This window comes from Aphelocoma coerulescens, chromosome 21 (genome assembly GCF_041296385.1).
Source record: "Aphelocoma coerulescens isolate FSJ_1873_10779 chromosome 21, UR_Acoe_1.0, whole genome shotgun sequence".
NCBI classification, from domain to species: domain Eukaryota; kingdom Metazoa; phylum Chordata; class Aves; order Passeriformes; family Corvidae; genus Aphelocoma; species Aphelocoma coerulescens.
This window is the reverse complement of record NC_091034.1, coordinates 303,595-323,419: the sequence shown is the minus strand read 5'-3', so window position 1 is coordinate 323,419 and position 19,825 is coordinate 303,595. Positions and strand designations below refer to the sequence as shown.

The 19,825-nt window shown below is 61.7% G+C and overlaps 1 protein-coding gene across 3 annotated transcripts; it reads right to left on the bottom strand.

Moving 5' to 3' along the window:
- Positions 1-633: 633 nt before the first annotated feature.
- PHC2 (polyhomeotic homolog 2) lies at positions 634-14,621 on the bottom strand. Of its 3 annotated transcripts, XM_069034798.1 has the most exons (15): positions 14,559-14,621; positions 11,280-11,465; positions 11,038-11,196; positions 10,889-10,966; positions 10,643-10,804; positions 9,427-9,531; positions 9,145-9,358; positions 8,333-8,694; positions 7,021-7,180; positions 5,461-5,654; positions 3,538-3,667; positions 3,308-3,422; positions 2,605-2,746; positions 1,788-2,082; positions 634-1,395 (listed from the first exon to the last, which is right to left on the bottom strand). In XM_069034798.1, the coding sequence occupies exons 2-15, from the start codon at positions 11,421-11,423 to the stop codon at positions 1,241-1,243; spliced, it is 2,415 nt and encodes an 804-aa protein (XP_068890899.1). In that variant the 5' UTR covers positions 11,424-11,465; positions 14,559-14,621; the 3' UTR covers positions 634-1,240. The 3 variants fall into 3 exon arrangements, with proteins under 3 accessions (XP_068890899.1, XP_068890898.1, XP_068890897.1); XM_069034797.1 differs by lacking the exons at positions 7,021-7,180; positions 8,333-8,694; positions 9,145-9,358; ... (4 more) ...; positions 11,280-11,465; positions 14,559-14,621 and adding an exon at positions 6,441-6,461; XM_069034796.1 differs by lacking the exons at positions 7,021-7,180; positions 8,333-8,694; positions 9,145-9,358; ... (4 more) ...; positions 11,280-11,465; positions 14,559-14,621 and adding an exon at positions 6,288-6,371.
- Between the last annotated feature and the right edge of the window lie 5,204 nt (positions 14,622-19,825).

The following is a 19,825-nucleotide window of genomic DNA, read 5'->3' as shown; positions in this document are numbered from 1 at the left end:
CTCCAGGAACCTGTCACCACCTCCAGGGCCACCTCATCGTGGCCACCGCTCTGGGGTCACCACACTGTAGCCACCAGCCTCAGGGACATGGCACACTCGGTACCATCTCCACGGCCACCAGCTCCAAGGATCTGTCACCACTGTGGCCACCAGCTCTGGGAACACCTCAGCATTGTGGTTATCAGCTTTTGGGACACACCACTACAGACATCAGTGCTTGGGGACACTGCACCACGGCCATGTCACCACCACAGCCACCAGCTCTGGGGACACCTCAGTACAGATGCCACATCCAGGAACCCCTCACCAGGCCTGGCATCTCCAGGGACATGCCACCATGTCCCCTCTTGTCCCCCTCCCCTACTTTGGAACCCTGTGTCCCCCTAAGCACTGGGACTTGGGGGTCACCTGGAGATGTGGAGGGTCCCACTGTCACCACTGGCCCCTGGGTGGGGGGCATCCTGCCACCCCCCCGCTTGGGGGGCAGCAGGGAACACACCCCCAACCCTCTCCCCATTGGCCACAGGAGCTCCCACCACCCACGGCAGCACTTGGGGACATCCCTGAGTTGCTGCCTCAGTTTACATGAGAAGAAATTTGGGGGTGGGAAGCAAAGAAAACTGGGAGGGTCTCAGGGTTTTTTTTTCAGTGTTTATTAAAAACAAAAACAAAAAACAGGAAAAGGGGGGGTGGGGCCATGTGTTTTTTTCAAATTTTCTTTTTTTTTCTTAAAAAGACCGTGCTGGCCGAGGGGGGAGTGGGGGGGGTCCTTACCTGCCTGGGGGGGGCCCTCTGCCACCATCCTCTGCTAAGGTGCCCCCAAAACAGCCCAGTGTGTGGGGGTGTGTGTGAACGGGGGGTGACGCCTCCTCCGCGCCCCCCACCTCTCCCTGACCCCCTTTGGGGGGGAGTCTGAGCCCCCCTGGGGCCCCAATCCCAGCTGGGGGAGGGAGCACACGTTAAGGCAACCGTCCTGCTTGGCCCTGCTGACTGGGGGGGACATGGGGGGACACGTGGAGACCCCCCTCCCTGCTGGAGAAGGGGGGGTGACCACCCGAACTGGGGGGGCTCTAGAGCTACGGGCTATTTACACCCCCCGGGGGGGTGGGGGGGGGCGGGGTGTGCTCACAAGTGTCTCCCCCCCCTCGCCCCCTCCCCGGGGCCGGGAGTCCTGTGAGGGTCCCGGGAGGGTCAGGGGTCCCGTGGGGGGGGGGGGGTGGGGGGTCCCGCGGCCCCCCCCTCAGGAGTCCTTGAGCATGTTGATGCGGGCGTAGATCTTGAGCGCGGGGCCCAGCTTGATGTTCATGGTGCTCATGAGATGATCCTCCTTGAGCAGCAGCAGCGCCTGCCCGTCGATCTCCTGAGCCCGGAACTCCTCTGCGATCTCCTGGCAGCCTGTGGGGAGGGGAAGCATCAGCAAACCCTCTCAGAGCCCCCAAAAATACACTTAGGGGCTTCTCTGTACATAATTCCCCCCCCCACTCCCCAAAATATTCATGGATTTATGAGTACAATCTATCCCCCTCCCCAAATATATATGGGGTTATCTGTGAGTAAATCATCCCCCCAAAAATATATTTATGGCGTTATCTGTGTGTAAATCCTACTCAAAAATATATTTTGGGGATTCTCTGTGAATAAATCTCACCCCAAAAACACATTTCTGGGGTTATCCTTGAGTAAATCCCTCCTTGAACGTGTCCTGAGGGACATAAATCTCCCCAAAAACCACATTTCTGGGTATCCATTGGTCGATCCCTCCCTGTCCACCCCAGGACACTCCTCACCCGGCAGCGAGCGGATGAACTCGTAAACGTCCTCCACGTTCCACTTGCTGGGCTCGCTGGGCAGGAAGCGGTGGCCGAGGCCGGGCAGGTCACGGCCGTGCACGTCCGGCAGCTCCATGTCCCGCAGCTCCAGGTCCCGCTCTCCCTGCCGGCGCCGGGACGTGGAGGAGCTGGCGGAGATGGGTGACAGCGGCTCCTCATAGCTGGAGTTGTCGGAGCAGCGGCTGGAATCCTCCTGGCTGTGGTTGAGCTGCAACGACGCCGTCACCGACCCCGCTGGGACAGACCCCGGGGGCTGCGGGGGCAGCGCTGGCCTCAGCACCTGCCCCGTGTCCCCAAAGTTCAGGGACAAACCCCAGCCTCAGCACCTGCCCCGTGTCCCCAAAGTTCAGGGACAAGCCCCAGCCTCAGCACCTGCCCCGTGTCCCCAAAGTTCAGGGACAAGCCCCAGCCTCAGCACCTGCCCCACGTCCCCAAAGTTCAGGGACAAACCCCAGCCTCAGCACCTGCCCCACGTCCCCAAAGTTCAGGGACAAACCCCAGCCTCAGCACCTGCCCCACGTCCCCAAAGTTCAGGGACAAACCCCAGCCTCATCACCCACTCCATGTCCCCAGAATTCAGGAACAAACCCCAGCCTCACCACCCACCCCTTGTCCCCCTAATTGTGGACAAACTCCAGCCTCACCACCCACTCCATGTCCCCAAAATTCAGGGACAAACCCCAGGCTCGGTGCCCACCCCATATTCCCGAAATTTGGAACAAATTCCAGCCCCAAGGCCCACCCAGCTGGGGACAAGCTCCTGTCCCCCCCTCACCTGCTTCTTGCTGTCCTTGCTCAGGGGGGGCAGGGTCCCTTTGCAGCTGCGGCGCCGCCCGTGGGGGGGCCCCCCCGGTTTCTGGAGTTTGCTGCGATCGGGGTGGAACAGCCCCACCCTCTTTGTGCAGCCCACATTGTACCTGCCATGGAGCCACGGGTCACAGAGGGGTCCCCGCCCCGCGGGGGGGGATTCTGGGGATACATCTACTCCACTGGAGAAGAGGGGGAGGGTGGATTTTGGGGTTACCCCCACCCTAGCAGGTAGATTTTGGGGCTATCTCTCCATTGCTGGGTGGATTTTTTGGGGTTACCCCAACCATGCTGACCTTTACCCTGACAGGTGCATTTCTGGGACTACCTCTACTCCTGTTGAGGGGATTTTGGGGTTACTCCCACCCCCTCCCTCCGTGAATTTTTGGGGTTACCTCTACTCTGTCAAGTAGATTTTGGGGTACCTCTACTCTGCTGAAGAAGGTCCAGATGAGTTTTGGGGTTACATCTGCTCTGTCAGGTGGGTTTTGGGGTTGCCTCTACCCTGCTGGGTTGATTTTGGGGCTACCTCTATCCTGCTGAGGAGGGGACTGGGTGGATTTTCGGGTTACCTCTACTCTGTTGAGTGGGTTTTGGGGCTACCTGTACCCCACCAAGGAGGGGATGGGTGGGTTTTAGGGTTCCCTTTGTTGGGTGGATTTTGGGGTTACCTCTTGGCACAGGCCATGGAGCAGAAGCGCTTGGAGCGCTTGAACTTGTAGGCGAAGTCAACGCGGCCGCAGAGCTCACACTTCAACTTGGGGGGGTTGCCCTCCTCTTTGGATTCTGGGGGGCGTGGAGGGACACCCAGAGAGAGAAACCAGCCAGCTCAGCCAGGGGGCTCCGGGGGAAATCCCGAGGGGCTCCCAGGGGCTGGGCGGGCTGGGGGCCCGGGCGCTACCTTGCAGGTACGGCTCCTCCATGTCCGAGTCGGTGGTGGTGGTGTTGTCCTGCGGCGGGAGCTTGTCCGGCAGCAGCTCCTGCGCATACTGCTTGTGCAGGGCCCCCACCAGCAGCGAGGAGCGGCCCACCTGCACAACACACCTGGCTGCACCCGCGCCCTGCGCCACGCGGAGCCCTGCCCGCGGCACGGGGCTGCCGTGGACCATCCCAACCACCCACGTCAGGGATGAGGGTAAGGAGAGGGGAATGTGTCACCAGGTACAGCTCTGCACCTTCCTGGGTGAAAATCTGAGTGAGGATTCGGGGTCTAACAATTCTTTGAGTGACCAACTCCTGACGCCCCAATCCAGGAGCAAGGATAGGGAGAGGAGGATTTGTTACCAGGAATGTATCTGCCCCTTCCCAGACGCTGAAGTGATCAGTAACAAGGGCAAGGGTTTGGGGGTTCACAACTGTCTGAGTGACCCACTCCCAACCCCCCAAATCCTGATGCCCCCTTCCCAATCCCTCATCTCCAGGAAGGACAACAGATACGCTGCTGGGAACAGTTCTGTGTCTTCCCGGATGATGGAAATGCTCAGTAACATGGGTGAGGATTCGGGGTCTAACAACTGTCAGGGTGCCCCATTCCCAAACCCTCAAATTCAGAATAAGGATGCAGAGAGAGACATTACTGGGAATGGTTCTGCCCCTTCCTGGATGACGTCCTTGATTATATGGGTGAGGATTTGGGGGTTCATGGTGGTGGGTGCCCCATTCCCAACCTCCCAAACCCAGGAACAAGGGTATGGATGTTGGGATATGTTACTGGGAAGGGCTCAGCCTCTTCCTTTATGACAAAGTGCTCAATAACATGGGTGTCCATTTGGGGTTCATAGTAGCCCCATTCCCAACTCCCCCAAATCCAGAAGTCCTCTCTCAACATCCCAAACCCACGAATATGGGTAGGGATAGAAGGATACATTACTGGGAATGGTTCTGCGCCTTCCTGGATAATGAAGTGCTCAACGACATGGGGTAGGATTTGGGGCTCAGAATGGTGGCTGCACCATTCTCAACCCCTGAAATCCAAGAGTAAGTGTATGGATGAAGGGAAATGTTACCTGGACTGTCTCAGCCCCTTCCTGGATCATGGAGCCCTCAGTGATGTGGGGGGAGGATTTGAAGTTACTCCTCCCAACCCCCTCAAATCTGGATGCCCCTTCCCAGCTCCCCAAGCCCAGGAGTGCAGACAGGGAAAGGGGGGGGATACATCACCAGGAACAGCTCAGCCCCTTCCTGAATGACAAAATGCTCAGTAACATGGGGGAGGATTTAGGGGTTCATGAGGGTCTGGGTGCCCCACATACAATCCCCCAAAATCCTGAAGCACCTTTTCAACACCCCAACCCAGGAATATGGGTAGGGATAGAGGAATACATTACTGGGTACAGTTCTGCCCCTTTCTGGGGCAGGGATCCCTTTCTGACAAGGATCCCCCCTCACCACCAGCACCTGTGCTCACTCACATGGGGGAAGATTTGGGGTTACTCCTCCAGATCCCCAAATCCAAAAGACCCTTCCCAAAACCCCAAACCCCAAGATCGGAGTAGGGACAGGGGGATACCTTACCAGGAATGATTCTGCCCTTCCTGGATGACAAACTGCTCGATGGCCTGGGCTGGGATTAGGGGTTACCCCTCCGGACCCCCGAATCCAGAAGCCCTTTTCCCAAGCCCCCAAATCATGGGATAAAACTACAGATTGCGGGATATGTTACCGGGAACAGATCAGCCCTTTCCCGAATGACGAAGCAGGGGAGGATTTGGGGGGGGGGGGGGGGGGGTTCAAGCCCGTCTGTGCACCCCACTCCCAACGCCCCAAATCCACGAGCCCCCTCTCACCGCGCCCACCCCCGGCTCTGGAGAGCGGGATACGTTACCGGGAAGGGCTCGGCGCCCTCCTGGATGACGAAGCCCTCGATGACGTGCGTGAGGATCTGGGGTTTCACGATGGCCTGGGGCGGTTTGTTCTCACCATTGTGGGGGGCGGCGCCGGCGACGGTGGCGGCAGCGCTGCCGGAGCCCGAGGTCATCCCGGGAATGCGGGGCTGCGCATGGAGGCGCTCGGGGGGCTCTGGGGACAGCGGGGACACGCGCGGCTGAGGGGCGGGCGCTGACGCCGGCGCTGACGCGGGACCGCGATTTCCATACAGCTGGAACGGGGAGCAGCTGCTGCCGCTCCCAGTGCCACCAGTGCCGCCCAGAGCGCCCCGGGCGGCCCCCGAGGGGCTGGGAAAGGAGTTAAAGGGGCCCCCCCCAAAAAACCGGAGGGGTCCAGGCACTCCCAAGAGACCGCAGGAAGGACCAGCAGAGCCTCAGTGCGTCTCTGAACGGCATCAGTAAGGCCGCGTCTGCCCCAGTACGGCCCCAGCAGGGCTCGATCTAGCCCGGAAAGCCCCGACCGCCCCCAGTAAGGCCCTAACAAGGCTCGATCAAGCCCGGAAAGCCGCTATCCTCCCCAGCAAAGCCCGGTACGACCCAAGAAAGGCCAGAACTACCCCAGTAAGGCCCCAGTACATCCCGATAAAGCCGCAGCAGAGCTCGATCTACGCCCGTAAGATCCCAGTAAACCCCAGTACACTCCGGTAAAACCACAGCACAGCCCAGTGAGGCCCGATAGCCCCAGCCCGCCCCGGCTGCTCTCCCCTCGAGGCCGCCCCGGCCCGACGGGGCCCTCAGGCCGCGCAGGCCCCGGCAGCCCCATCACCTTTGTCCGGCGGCGGCTCCCGCTGCCCCCGCCCCTCCCTCGCCCGGGCCGCGGGGCCGGACCGGGGCCGGGGGCGGATGCGGAAGTGAGGTCAGAGCCGCCGCCGCCACCGCCCCGGGCCGGGCCGGGCCCCCGCGGCCGGCGCTCACTCACCGGGCGCTCAGCGGGTCGGGGGGTCCATGGCGGGGGGGGGGGGGGGGCCGGGCCGGGGATGCGGCGGGAGCGGCGCCGGGAGCGGGGCCAGGGCCGAGCGGGGACAAAGGCGGCGGCGGGGGCGGGGCCCGGCCCGGACACGCCCCCGCGCGCCCATTGGCGGCCGCCGCTGCCGCGCGCACCCGGCCCGCGGGGGGGGCGGAGCCTCGGGGCGCGGCCGCGCCTCCCCCGCCCGGTCCCGCCTCCCGCGGCCCCTCGGGGGCGGAGCCGTTCCCGTGCGGGCGTGACCCCGCCCCCCCAGCGCGCGCCAGGCCCGCGTCACCGAGAGGGGCGCGGCCACGGCCCCGCCCCGCGCGCGCCCTCCGTGCGGGAGGCCGAAGCGCCCGGGCCCCGCCAGCGGCGGGCGCTGCACCCGGCCCGCATCCCCCGTGCCAGCCGTGGGGGGCACCGCGGACACGCGTGGGATGAGGGACCACCCCCCGCGCACGGCCCGGCCTCGACGTCTCCCTGCTGCGGCTTACGGGGATGGGGCTGCTTAACCCCATGAGTGGGTGCCTGTGGGAGTGGGGCGGGGGCTTACCGTGCGTGGGGGGCCGCTCGCCCTCAGGGGTGTCGGGGCCCGGGGGGGCGGCGGGCGGCGAGAGGGCGGGGGGCTGCGGCGGGGCGGCAGGCGGGCTCTCGGCGCTCCTCTGCACGGGCAGCGGGTCCCGGCGGGCACCCTCGGGGACCCCGAGGGGGGGCTGTGGTGGCAGGGACACGCGTGGGGCAGGGTCAGGTGTGCACACGCACGGAAGGGCGTCAGGGCAGGTGCGCGTGCAGGTGGCACAGGGGCATGCGCCTGCAGGGGTGGAGCGTGCACACTCGTGCATGGGTCACACACAGGGCTGTGCCTGGAGCGGGTATGCACATGCACACACGCGTGTCGCAGTCAGGCACACGTGTCCTGACACACCTGATCTGGCATGCACATTTGCACAGACGCGCACGGAGCCTGCACACACTCCCACAAACACACACGTGTGTGGGTCTGGTGTGAGCGTCACACACATGCACAGAGCAGACACGCGGGGATCAAGCACATGTGTGCACACGTGGGTCGGGCAAACACGTCTGCACTCGTGTGCGTGGACCGGGCACACACATGGATCTGACACACACGTGTACATGCACATGCACGGACCTGGAGCGAGGACGCACACGCATGCACGGAGCAGACACACGTGCACATGTGCATACATGCATGTGCATGCATCTGGCAAAGCTGTGCACACACACGTGTGCGGATCCGGGCCACGCGTACGCGCGTGCGTGGATCAGACACACACGGATCTGCCGCACGCTCCCCATGTCACAGGACCAGGTACACAGAGACACAGAAGTGTGCATGGATGGGGCAAACCTGTGCGCCCAGGTGTGCACGGGGCAGATACACGCACACGTGCATGGAGCGGGTACACACGTGCAGCGTGGCCTGAGCGTGCACACCTGCACACCTGCAGACTGACGTGACTGGGTCCCCATGCACAGGGCAGGAACGCACAAGCACACACGCGTGTGCAGTGATTGTGCACTTGCACACCCACGCGCGTGTGCACACATCTGACTCCCCAACATCCCCCATTCCCACTCCAGTGCCCCCATTCCTCCTTCCCTCCCCTGAGCTCCCCCCACCAAGGGGCTTGGGGGCCCCTCACCGTGAGAGTCTGGGGGCCACTCACCATGAGGATTTGGGGGAAGTTTGGGGGTCTGTCAGCGTGAGAGTTTGGAAGAATTTGGGGGCCTCTCACCGAGAGGGTTTGGGGGAGTTTGGTGGGAGGCTTAGGGAGGCTTTGGGGGGATGTTTGGGGGCCCCTCACCATGAGGGTTTGGGGGGAGGTCTGAGGGCCCCTCACCGTGGGGCCGGCGGGCTGCAGCTGCAGGATGACAGCCGAGGCGTGCTGGAACTTGCGGGGGGCAGCATGGCAGCCGGGGTGCCCGTTGGGGGGGCCGCCCTCGCCCCCCACTCCCTGGGGTACCCCTGTTTTGGGCTGGGGGGCCGGGCCAGGGCTGACGGGGGGCAGGGGCTGGAGCTGGGGGGCGGCGGGGGGGCCCGAGGTGAGCTGCCCACGGGGGCCCAGCTGCTGCTGCTGCTGCTGGATGACGAACTGCTGCTGCTGCTGCTGCTGCTGCTGCTGCTGCTGCTGCGGTGGTGGCTGCGGCTGCATCGGCTTCGGCGGCTGCTGCAGGAACTGGGGGGGCTGCAGCGGAGCATAGGCTGCGGGGACAGCGATGGGGACAGGGATCCCCCCTCACCACCAGCACCTCAGCCCCAATGAGGGCACCCCCAGGATCTCCCTCCAGGAGGCTGCTGCTCACTCTGATCTCTTCCCTCTGGTGCCCTCGGACAGCCAGCTTTGCCAGCTCCTGCTGCTGATGTGGGGGGCTGCGCTCAGGCTGTCCCAGGGTGGGGGTCCCCAGTTTTGGGAGCCACACCAGTGCAGCACCCCAGGCTCCAGCACTCCAGGGAGTCCCCTGGCTCATACCCTCACAGCCCCAGCCCCCTGCACCCCACAGGACCCTGGGATCCCTATGTGTGCTGAGACCCTCCCAGACAGGTGACAAGGTACAGGACACACCAGTGTGGGCCATCACCAGGTTTCTGAGTGACCAGCCCGTGACTCCCCCAGCGCCCAGGGGTGTCCCCCACCCCAGAGCAGCCCCTTACCTGGGGTGACGAGCGGGTGGGCAGCAGCGGGGGCGGTGGCGCGGGCCAGGCCATGGGCACGGCCCTCGTGCCCCTCGGTCTTTTTGAGGTGCTCGGCGGGGGGGTCGGGCGGGGGCCCCCGGGGGGGGCCAGCCCGGGGAGGGGCACCCCCGGGGGGCTTCATGGCCAGGGCGGGGAGGTGGGGGCCGGCGGGGCGCAGGGCCAGGCTGTGCACCTGCAACAGCAGTGGGTCAGGGGTGCCAGGACAGGTTTTGGGGAGCTGGCAGGGGTGGGGAGACTCACCTGAGGGGTGGTGGGTGGCGGAGCGGGTGGTGGGGCCGGTGGAGGGGCTGGCGCGGGGCTCTCGGGCCGGACAGCGCTGACGGGGCCCGTGGGCGTGAAGATGAGCTGGGGACAGGGAGAGTGGGTGCACAGCTCACCATGTCGGGGAGGGCACATCCTGAGTGTCCCCCCTGTGTGTCCCTACAGGCTGGCACATGGGCATCCCTCGATCTACGTAGGGTAGGAACAGGCATGCCCAGTGGGGTGGAGGGCACCCTATAGGGCAAAGAGCACCTGCTTGGGCACCCAGTGGGGCTCTGGGCAACCCCAGTGGGATGGGGGACACCCTATATGGGGACCGGGTTCCTCCAGCAGGGTGAAGGCACTTCATGAAGTCTACACACCTCACTCTCACAGGCACCCTGTAACAGGCACCCTGTGGGGTCCTCAGACCCCCCAGGAGGGTGGGGAGCACCCCATAGGCTCTGGGCACCCTATGGATTCCCCATGGGTCCCGGGCACACTACGCAGAGCAGTGAGCACCCCTACAGGGTCATAGCAGGGCCACAGGCACCCTGTGGGTCCTGGTCACCTCACAACAGGATGATGGGCACCCTAAAAGTCATGGGCACCCCACAGTGAGACAATGGGCACCCTAAGAGTCCCAGACATCCCATGGCTGGATGACAGGCACCCCCTGGGTCCTGGTCACTCTGCTGTGGGATCACAGGCACCCTACAGTAAATCCCAGGCTCCCCACAGTGGGGCCATGGGCACTCCATCGGTCCTAGACATCCTGAAGCTGGATGATGAGCACCCTGTGGGTCCCAAGCACCCCACAAAAAGACAGAGGATCTTCCATGGGTCCCAGGCACCCCACAGCAGGATGATGGACACCCTATGGGTCTTGGGCACCCACAGTGAGACAGTGGGCACCTTATGGGTCCTGGGGACCCCACAGTGGGATGATGGCTACCCCGTGGGTCCTGGGCACACTGGTGCAGGGCTGAGGGCACCCTATGAGTCTCAGGCATGCCATGGGTCTTGGCATTCCACAGCAGAGCAATGGGCACCCTCAAGGGTCAGGGACCCTAGAGGATCTTATACACCCTACACCAGGACCATGGGCACCCCACAGCAGAATGATGGGCCTTCCATGAGTCCTGGACACCCCCAGCAGGATGATGGGCATCCAACCAGGATGCCGAGGCGTGCCGTGTCCCAGCCCCACCCTTACCATCTGTGCCCGCAGGTACATCTGGGCCTGGCTGGCGGTGAGGGCAGGTGAGGCGGTGTTGCCCAGCAGCACAGCCTGCTGAGCGATGCCCGACGCCCCGGGCCCCACGCTCTGCGCCCGGTTCAGCAGCTGCGCCGCTGCTGGTGATGTCGCCAGGTTGATCTGGAATAGGGCATCGGAAGAAAGGTGGGGTGCTGGCACAGGTGGGCACGGGCAAGGGGGGTGCCGAGCGGCTGAGGGACTCACCGTGGGCTGCTGTGCCGTGGCCGGCTGGGTGCCGTTGCCCCCTGAGGAGCCACTTTGCCGGTTTGCTGCCAGGCTCGCCTTGGGGAAAAGCCGAAGGTGAGGGGCGCGCCAGGCCCGAGCAACCCCCGGTGCCCGCGGGGTGCCCATACCTGCTGGACGGCGGCCAGGCTCTGGAGCTGGGCGCTGGTGAGGTGCTGCTGCTGGAGCGCGGCCGTCTGCAGCATGAGGTGCTGCTGCTGTGCCGCGTACATCTGCTGCAGGTACTGTGCCGCTGTGTTGGGCTGCCGGTGCAGCGCCTGCTGGATCACCTTTGGGGGGGAAAACGTGGCCCCGGGCTGCGCCACGACCCCCCTGACACCCCCCAACCCCGCGGTGCCCCCCAGCTCCGTACCTGCACGGTCTGGCGGTCGGGGATGCCGCTGTAGACGGAGATCTGGGGCCCGGGCGGGCGCGTGGCCGCGGTGCTGGCGGGCGTCGGGGCTGTGCCACCGGCGCTGCTGGCGGGAGCCGGGGCTGGGAGCTGCTCATTCTCCATGGTGGGGCCGGGGCGGGATGGAGAGCGTGGGTCAGACTAGAGCTGGGGGGGAGGAACAGAGTGAGGGGGTACCCCTGGCACCTCGTGTCCAGATGAAGAATGGGGGGCTGGAGTCACAGAGGAGGAGGAGGGTGGGGTGGAGGAAGAACGATGGGAGACCCTGTGGCTCATCCTCATCCACCAAAGTGTGGGTCAGCGCCCCAGGGGAAATGGGGAAAGGGAGCATGGACAGGAGGATGGAGAGAGCAGAGGAAAGGGAGGGACAGGAGGAAGGATGGACAGAGGGAAGGCTGGAAGGCAAAGAGATGGAGGTGAGAAGGTAGTGATGGATAGAAGGATGGACTGGGGGAAGAGAGGGATGATGGGATGGACAGACAAAAGGAAAAGAGGGAAGGAGGGAAGTAGGAAATGGACAGACAAACGGAGAGAAGGAAACAAGGGAAGAGGAGGAAGGAAATAGGAAAGGGACAAAGAACAGATGGACAGAACAGACGGAAGTAGGAAAGAGATGGAAATAAAGAGAGAAACCAAGGGAGACCTGGAACTAGGAAAGGACAGACATAAGGACAGGTGGAAGTAGGAAAGGGATGAAGGATGGAAGGACAGAGAGAACGACAAACAGGAGAAGGAAAGGGATGGACAGAAGGATGGATGGAAAGGGAGGGACGAATGGAAGGGTGGATGAGCAGGAAAGAAAAATGGATGGGAAGAGGGAGGGAAAGAAGGATGGACACAAGGACAGATAGAAGTAAGTGAGGAAGAAGAGACAAGAAAGACAGGAAAGACAGAAGGAAGGAGGGGTCAAGGATGGAAGGAAGGATGGACAAGAGGATAGACAGAAGAAATGACAGATGGAAGGAATGACGGCTCTAAGAATGGAAGGAAGGAATGATGGGTGGATGGAAAGATGGACAGAATGAGGAAAGGACCCAAGGATAGAAGGAAAGGCTGAAAAGAAGCAGGGAAGTGAGGGACCAAAGGATGGAGGGAAGAACAGACCAGACAGGAGGGAGGAAGTATGGACAGATGAAAAGACACAAAAGGCAGGAAGGGATGGAAGAAAGGCTGGATGGACATAGGAGAGGGATGCAGAGATGCAAGGAAGAATGGACAGAGGAAACGGATGAGGGGAAAGGCAGATGGAAGGAAGAAGAGGGATGAATGGACAGCAGGAGAGGGATGGACAGCATGACAGAAGGACAGGAGGAGGATGGGGATGGTGCTCTGGGGGCCGGAGAGGGGGGCTTGTGGGCAGCACCTCTGTCACCACGGCCACTGTGGTGGCCTTGAGGCTCCATGATCACTGACAGCCACCCATGGCCACCTGTGTCACCCGTCTGAGCCCCTGCAGTGCCACCACAGCAGGACCAGGGACAACAGTGTGGGATACTGCAGACTATGGACAGTGGCCACTGAGGATGGCCTTGGTGGCCACCCCAGCCCAGCACACGAGGGACACGGCAGCAGTGATGTCCTGGCCTTGCGCGGCCCATGGGGCTTTGTCCCCTAAGGTGCCACTGTTGCAAAGCACAGGGTGGGACGTCCGTGTGTTCATGGGGGTGGCAGTACATGTCCCCATCCCTGCATGTGGCCTGTGACACTTCCCACCCTTCGGTCTGCATCCATGGCACGTGTCCACATCAGCTGGAGAGGTTTTAGGCAGCACCTTTTCCACAGCCATGCACCTGCTCTTTCCCCTCTGGTGGCATCGAGTTGACGTGGGGTCACTGAGGTGATTGACACAGAGGGATCACACCAGGCCCACCCGGAGTCCATCCCCCAGGGACAGGCACAGCCCAGGAAGCCCCCAGCAGCTCCCACCCGTTGTGGTTCCAAGCCCCCCATCCTCAGCCACACCAAACCCCACCAGGGAATTTGGGGTGTCAGATGGGGATACCTCGCTTCTGACCCAGAGGTGAGGAAACCTGCTCCAAGCCCCTCCAAACCATTACACCCACCCAAAATAATAAAAAGGGAAGATTTTGGGTACTGCTGGGACCCACTGGGGTGGGGGGACATGGGGGGTCCCACAGCCAGGACAGGAAGAGCCAGGGAGCTGGAATTCCCTGAGCTGAGCCCAAAATGGGGGTGCAGAACGATGCGGGGTAGGGAAATCAGAGAGGGATGGGATGGAATGGGGATACAGACAGGTTGCGGGGGGGGGGACTATGGGATAGAGAGGAGAAAGATGGGGGAGTAAACAGCAGTATGGGGGAATATGGGGGGAATAATATGAGGACTCAGAATAAGGGGGGATGCAATATGCTGGTGAAGGGTGGGATATGGCAGGAAGGTGGGATAGAAGAGAGGGGGTCAGATAAAAGATTAGAGATTGGTAAATGATGATGGGGGTGAGAATAATAATAAGAGGGTGCAAAAGCAGAGGAGGGGGTGGAAGATGATGGGAAAGAGGGGAAAACACTAATGAAGGGGTTGGATAGAAGTGAGGGAGGTTAGATATAACACTGGGGGGGTCAGATACAATATAGGAGATCAGAGGTAACAGCAGGCACTGGAATATGATTGGGGGTGGGCAATAATAATATTAAAGGGGTACAGGATAGGGAGCAGCAGGATATGATACAGGGAATGATAAGAGGATGCAAAATAAGAGGGGGGGTGCAAGATGCTGGTGAAGGGTGGAGAACACTAGTGGGGGTGAGATAGAAAAGAAAAAAGGGGGTCAGATATAATAAAGGGGGAGTCAGATAAAATAGTAGGGACTGGAACATGATGGTGGGGGTGGGCATAATAACGGTGCAAAATCAGAAAAGGGAGTGGAAGATGGGGCGTGGGATATGATGGCGAGGGGTGGGATAGAAGACAGGGGGGTCAGATATAGTATAGGGGGTCAGAGATAACACGGGGGCACTGGAATATAATGGTGGGCAGTGGGCAATAATAATAAGGGAGTGCAGAACCAGAGGAAGGGGCGCAGGAGGAAGGGGAGGGGGGGAGACACAGATGGGGGTGGGAAGTGGGGACCCCACGGGGGGCGGGGAGCGGCGGGGGCCACGGCCCCGGGTGGGGAAACTGAGGCACGGCGGGTGCGCATGCGCGGCCCCCCCCTCCCCTCAGCCCCCCCCCGGCCCAGACAAAGCCGCCGGGGCCCGGTAGCGGCGGCACGCGCGGTACCTGCGGGCCGGGCCGGGCGAGGCGGCGGCGGAGGGCGGGCTGTGCCATGGCCCGGGGGGCGCCGGGGGGTCCCGGAGCGGGGGGCGCGGGGGGCGCGGGGGTCCCGGCGGGGCCGGGCCGGGCCCGCTCCCTCCTCCCTCCCTCAGGCGGCGGCGCGGCGGCGGCGCGAGGCCATCGCTCATTTGCATTCCTGCGCGCGTCACGTGGGGCCGCCTGGCCAATCGCCGCCCCGCCCGCCCCTCGCGCCCCGCCCACCGCGCCGCGCGCCCGCCGCTCGCGCTCGCCATGGCAACCCGAGGGGGGGGGGCGGTGAGCGCTCGCCATGGCAACGGGGGGGGGGAGCGGATACGCCCGAGGGGAGGCGGCCGGGAACGGGGGTGGGGGGGGGGGAGGGGGGCGGCGGGGGGCGGCGGAGATCCGGTCCCCGGTGATCCCAGGAGCCTCCCCGGGGCTGCCCAGAGTCAGGCCCGGAGGGATGCGACAGCCTGGGAATGGTGGCGCCGGTCCTTGCCGTTACCCGGGGTCACCCGGGGTCACCCCGAGGATGCTGAGGACCGGTTCGGGCAAGAAGACGCGGGGTGAAGTTGGTGGCACCGGCCTCCGCTGCTGCCTGGGGTCTCTCGGAGCCACCCCGGGGCTGCCCAGCGCGGGATGCTGCGGACTGGAGATGGTGGCACCGGTCCCTGCCGCCTCCGGGGTCACCCGGGGGCACCCTGGGGATCCTGAGCGTCGACACCGGGGGGAGGCAGCGATACAGGGGTGGTGGTACCTGTCCCTGATGCTATGCGGGGTCACCCCGGGGGATGCTGAGGGTCGGTCCTGGCGGGATGCCGCAGCGTGGGGATGGTGGCACTGGTCCCCGGTGTTTCCAGGAGTCACCCCGGAGATGCTGAGGGCCGGTATGGGCGTGATGCCGCAGCGGGGGGGAGGGTGATGTGGGTCCCCGCTGCTGCTTGGGGTCCCTCGGAGTCACCCTGGGGCTGCCCCGGGACCGGTACCGGCGAGATGCTGCGCTGGAGGGAAGATGGCACCGGCTCCCGCCGCCACCGGGGGGTCACCCGGGGATGCTGAGGGCATATACCGGCCGGATGGTGGCGGGGGGATGGTGGCACCGGTCCCCGGTGTTTCCCAAGGTCACTCCGGCGCTACCCAGGAGCGGTGCCGGCAGGAGGTACGGGTGGGTAGCACCGCCCCCGGAGCGATCGGGGCTCTCCCGGGGATATTCCCGGAGATGCTCACGGTCGGTACCGGCGGGATGCTGCAGCGCGGAGGGGGTGGCACCGATCTCCGGTGTTTCCTATGGCGCTCCGGGCATGCTCAGGGTCGGTACCGGTGGGATGCGGTGGCGGGGGGAGGGTGGCACCGCTCCCGGTGCTCCCGGGGATCACGATAGGGCTCGTGGCTCGTGGCCACCAAAGCCCTTCCGACTCAGGGGTCAGCCCCTCCGAGGACACTTGGGGTGCCCCCGGCCCCCCCAGCCGTGCAAGGACAGGAGCTGCTCCCTACACTGGTGATGCTGGGAAGGCTATGGGGCATCCTGGGGGGACTGGGGGGGGATATGAGGGGACACTGAGCAGTCGGGGGGGGCTCTAAGGCCTATTAGGGGGCTGTGAGGGCACTGTGGGTGCTATGAGGGTTATGAGGGGGCACTGGCACAGACTAGGGGACTGTGAGGACTAAGGAGAGGAATTGGGGGGCCATAGGGGGCACTGGAAGGGGCTGTAATGGCTGTGTGGGAGACCCCAGGGAAGCCTACTGGGAGCACTGGGAGAGATCGGGGGGCAATGAGGGGCTGTGGGTGTACTGGTTGGCCATGGGAGCACTGCGGGGCTGTGAGGGTACTGGGGGCTATGGGGGCATTGGGGGCTATGGAGGTACTGGGGGCCTAGGGGGCACTGGGGGGGCTATTGGTATATTGGGGGGATGTGGGGGTACGGGGGGCTGTGGGGGTACTGGGGGGAGCTGTGGGGACACTGGGTGGAGTTGTGGGGCCACTGGGGGCTGTGGGGATACTGGGGGCTTATGGGTGCTCTGGGGACTATGGGGAGCTGAGGGGGCACTGGGGGGCTGTGTGGGGGTACTGGTGCCTATGGGAGAGCTATGGGGGCACTGGGGGGATGTGTGGGGGTACTGGTGCCTATGGGAGAGCTATGGGGGCACTGGGGAGCTGTGTGGGGGTACTGGTGTCTATGGGAGAGCTATGGGGGCACTGGGGGGCTGTGTGGGGGTACTGGTGCCTATGGGAGAGCTATGGGGGCACTGGGGGGCTGTGTGGGGGTACTGGTGTCTATGGGAGAGCTATGGGGGCACTGGGGGGCTGTGTGGGGGTACTGGTGCCTATGGGAGAGCTATGGGGGCACTGGGGGGCTGTGGGGGGTACTGGTGCCTATGGGAGAGCTATGGGGGCACTGGGGGGCTGTGTGGGGGTACTGGTGTCTATGGGAGAGCTATGGGGGCACTGGGGGGCTGTGGGGGGGTACTGGTGCCTATGGGAGAGCTATGGGGGCACTGGGGGGCTGTGGGGGGGTACTGGTGCCTATGGGAGAGCTATGGGGGCACTGGGGGATACTGGGCGCTAAGGGGACACAGGGATGGCGATGGGGGAGCACTTGGGGGCTCTGGGAGAGCCATGGGGATACTGAGGAGCTGAGGGGCTACTGGGGAGGCTGTGGGGTACTGGGGACTATGGGGGGGTTCTGGGGGCTCTGGGAGCGCGTCCCGACCCCTCGGGGACTGCGCGGGCACTGCCGAGAGGGGGCGCTGCGGGACCGAGCGCGGCTCCCGCTGTCCCCGCTTTCCCTCTGGACCCTCGCTCTCCCTGTTTCCCCCCGGATTTCCCCCCGGATTTCCCCCCTTTTCCCCACTTGCCCCTTTTTCCCCTCTACTTCACCCTGTTTTTTCTCTGCCCCCCGTTTCTCCTGTTTTTCCCTGTTCCCCCTCCCCTTCATATCCTTTTCCCTCTTTCCCCCGTTTTTCCTTTTTTCCTTCCTGTCATCCCCTTTTCCCCCTTTGCCTTGTTTTTCCTCTGTTTTCCCTGCTTTCCCCCCCCTTCTCCTCTTTTCGTATTTTTCCTCTTTTCCCCCGTTTTACCCCTCTTCCTCCCCTTTATCTTCTTTCCCCTTTTTTCATTGTCCCCTACTTTTCCCCTGTTTTTCTCCTCTTCCTCCCCATTTTCCTCCATTTATCCCCCTTCCCTACATTTTATTTCTAGTTTTCCCACCTTCCCCCTTGTCCCCTGCTTTTCCCGTTCGCCCGTTTTTTCCTTCTTTTCCCCCTTTCCCCCTCTTTTCCTCTCTCCCTCAACTCTTTTCTCTCCTTTCCTCCCTCCCTTTAGCCCTCGCTTTTTCCCCTTTTCCCTCATTCCCACTATTTTCCCTCTTCTTCCCATTTTCCTCCCTTCCCCACTTTGTTTTCTCTTTTTGTCCCTACACCCTTTTTTTTTTTTTTTTTTTTTCCTGCCCCAGGATCTCGTGGGATCCCAGATTCCCAGATCCCACTCCACCACCCCTCTCCACAACGACCTCAGACCAGCGCGTGGCCCAAATCCTGCCCTTTCCAACCCAAAAAAGCCACGTCCGGTGACAACGTCACCCCTGGGACAGAGGTCGGGAACCGCCGCGGGAGCCTCGGAATCCCGGTGTCCCTCATCCCGGAGCTGAGGCTTCATGTTGGGATGGGGTGGATCCCCGTCTCACATCCCACCCCTCAGCCCTGGATCGCTACCATCGGTGGATGGGTCCCCCATTCCATGTCCCGCCCCTCATCCCTGGATCCCTAACATTTTGGGATGGGATGGACCCCCTGGCCCGCATCCCACCCCCGTCCCGGATCCGGCTCTGCACATGGAACCCCCGAAATCCCAGAGCCGGCAGCCCCGGGAGCGCCGCGCGCATCCCGCCGGCCCCGCGCCGCGATGCTGCCGGTGGGATGCAATTCCGGATCGCTCCGGGGAGCCGGCCAGGAAAAGCTTTTCATCCCAAATCCGTATTGTTCGCACCCAGCGGGGAGACCATTCAGCCTCCCACCAGGCGCAGGGCTGGGTTTCCAGCCGGAAATTTCCGTCTGAAGGTACAAAAAGTCATATTTGGCCCCAAAAAATAAAGGTGGGGGGGGGGGAGAGAAAAAATTCCTCGTCGTCCTTCCCGCGCGTTGAGGCTCTCCAAATGTTTATGTGGATCCAAAGGGGTCCCAAGGGAACAAAGCACGGACACGGCGCGGCCCCCCCGAACAATGGGGCCGGATATTTTCTGATGTGAGCGGAGCCGAGGCCGGAGCCGGATCATATCCGGCCTGCCCGGGACCGCACCGCACCAATCCCGGCATTTTAGGGAAAAAGACTTTTTAAAACAAAGATTTAGGTTTCTTTTACTTTTAGGGAAAAAAAAAAAAAAAAAAGATTTTCTGTAAAAAGAGAGTTGTTGGATATTTTTTTTTATTTGCTAAAAAGCTTTTGGGGGGGGGAAAGGGCTTTTTTTTTTTTTTTTCCTTGGGTAAAAGGGTTTTGGAGAAAAAAGACGGTTTTTTCCTTGAAAAAGGTCCATCTAAAAAAAAACCAAAAAACCTCGGGGTGGGGGGAGGGGGGTTTGGGAAAAAGAGAAGGTGCACTTTTTTTTTTTTTTTTTTTTTTGAAAATAAGCCATTTTTTTAAGAAAAAGGCACTTTTTTGAGAGGAAAAAAAGGCTGCTTTTTTTTTTTTTTTTTAAGTGGGCTTTGTTAAGAAAAAGCTTTGGGGGGAAAAAGGGCTTTTTTTGTGGATAAAACAGGCTTTCTGGAAAAAAAAACAAGTGCTTTTTTAAAAAAACAAAATAGCTGATTTTTTACAGGAAAAAGAAAAGGCAGAAAATGGGCTTTAGAGCTCTACAAAGAAATTCTCTGCATTCTACAAGAAAAAGATAGGTTTGGGAAAGAGAGGTTTTTTGGGAAATAAGGAGTTTTTTTGGGAAAAGATGTTTTCTTGCGAGAGAAAAAGACTTTTTCTTGAGAAAAAAAAGGTGCTTTTTTGGGAAAAGAAAACATTTTGGGGAAAAGGTAGGGTTTTTCTTTAAAAAATACTTTCTCTTGGGGAAAAAAGTATTTTTGGAGACAAAAAAATGAGTTTTGGTGAGAAAAATAAAGCCAAAAAAGGCTTTAATGGGAAAAACTGGGAAAAAAAGTGCTTTTTCTTTGAAAAGAAAAAATTTTTTGAGAAAAAAGAAACTTTGGGGTAAAAGGGTTTTTATTTTGGAAAAAGCCTTTCTTTTTGGGACAAAAGTCTTCTTTTCTTCACA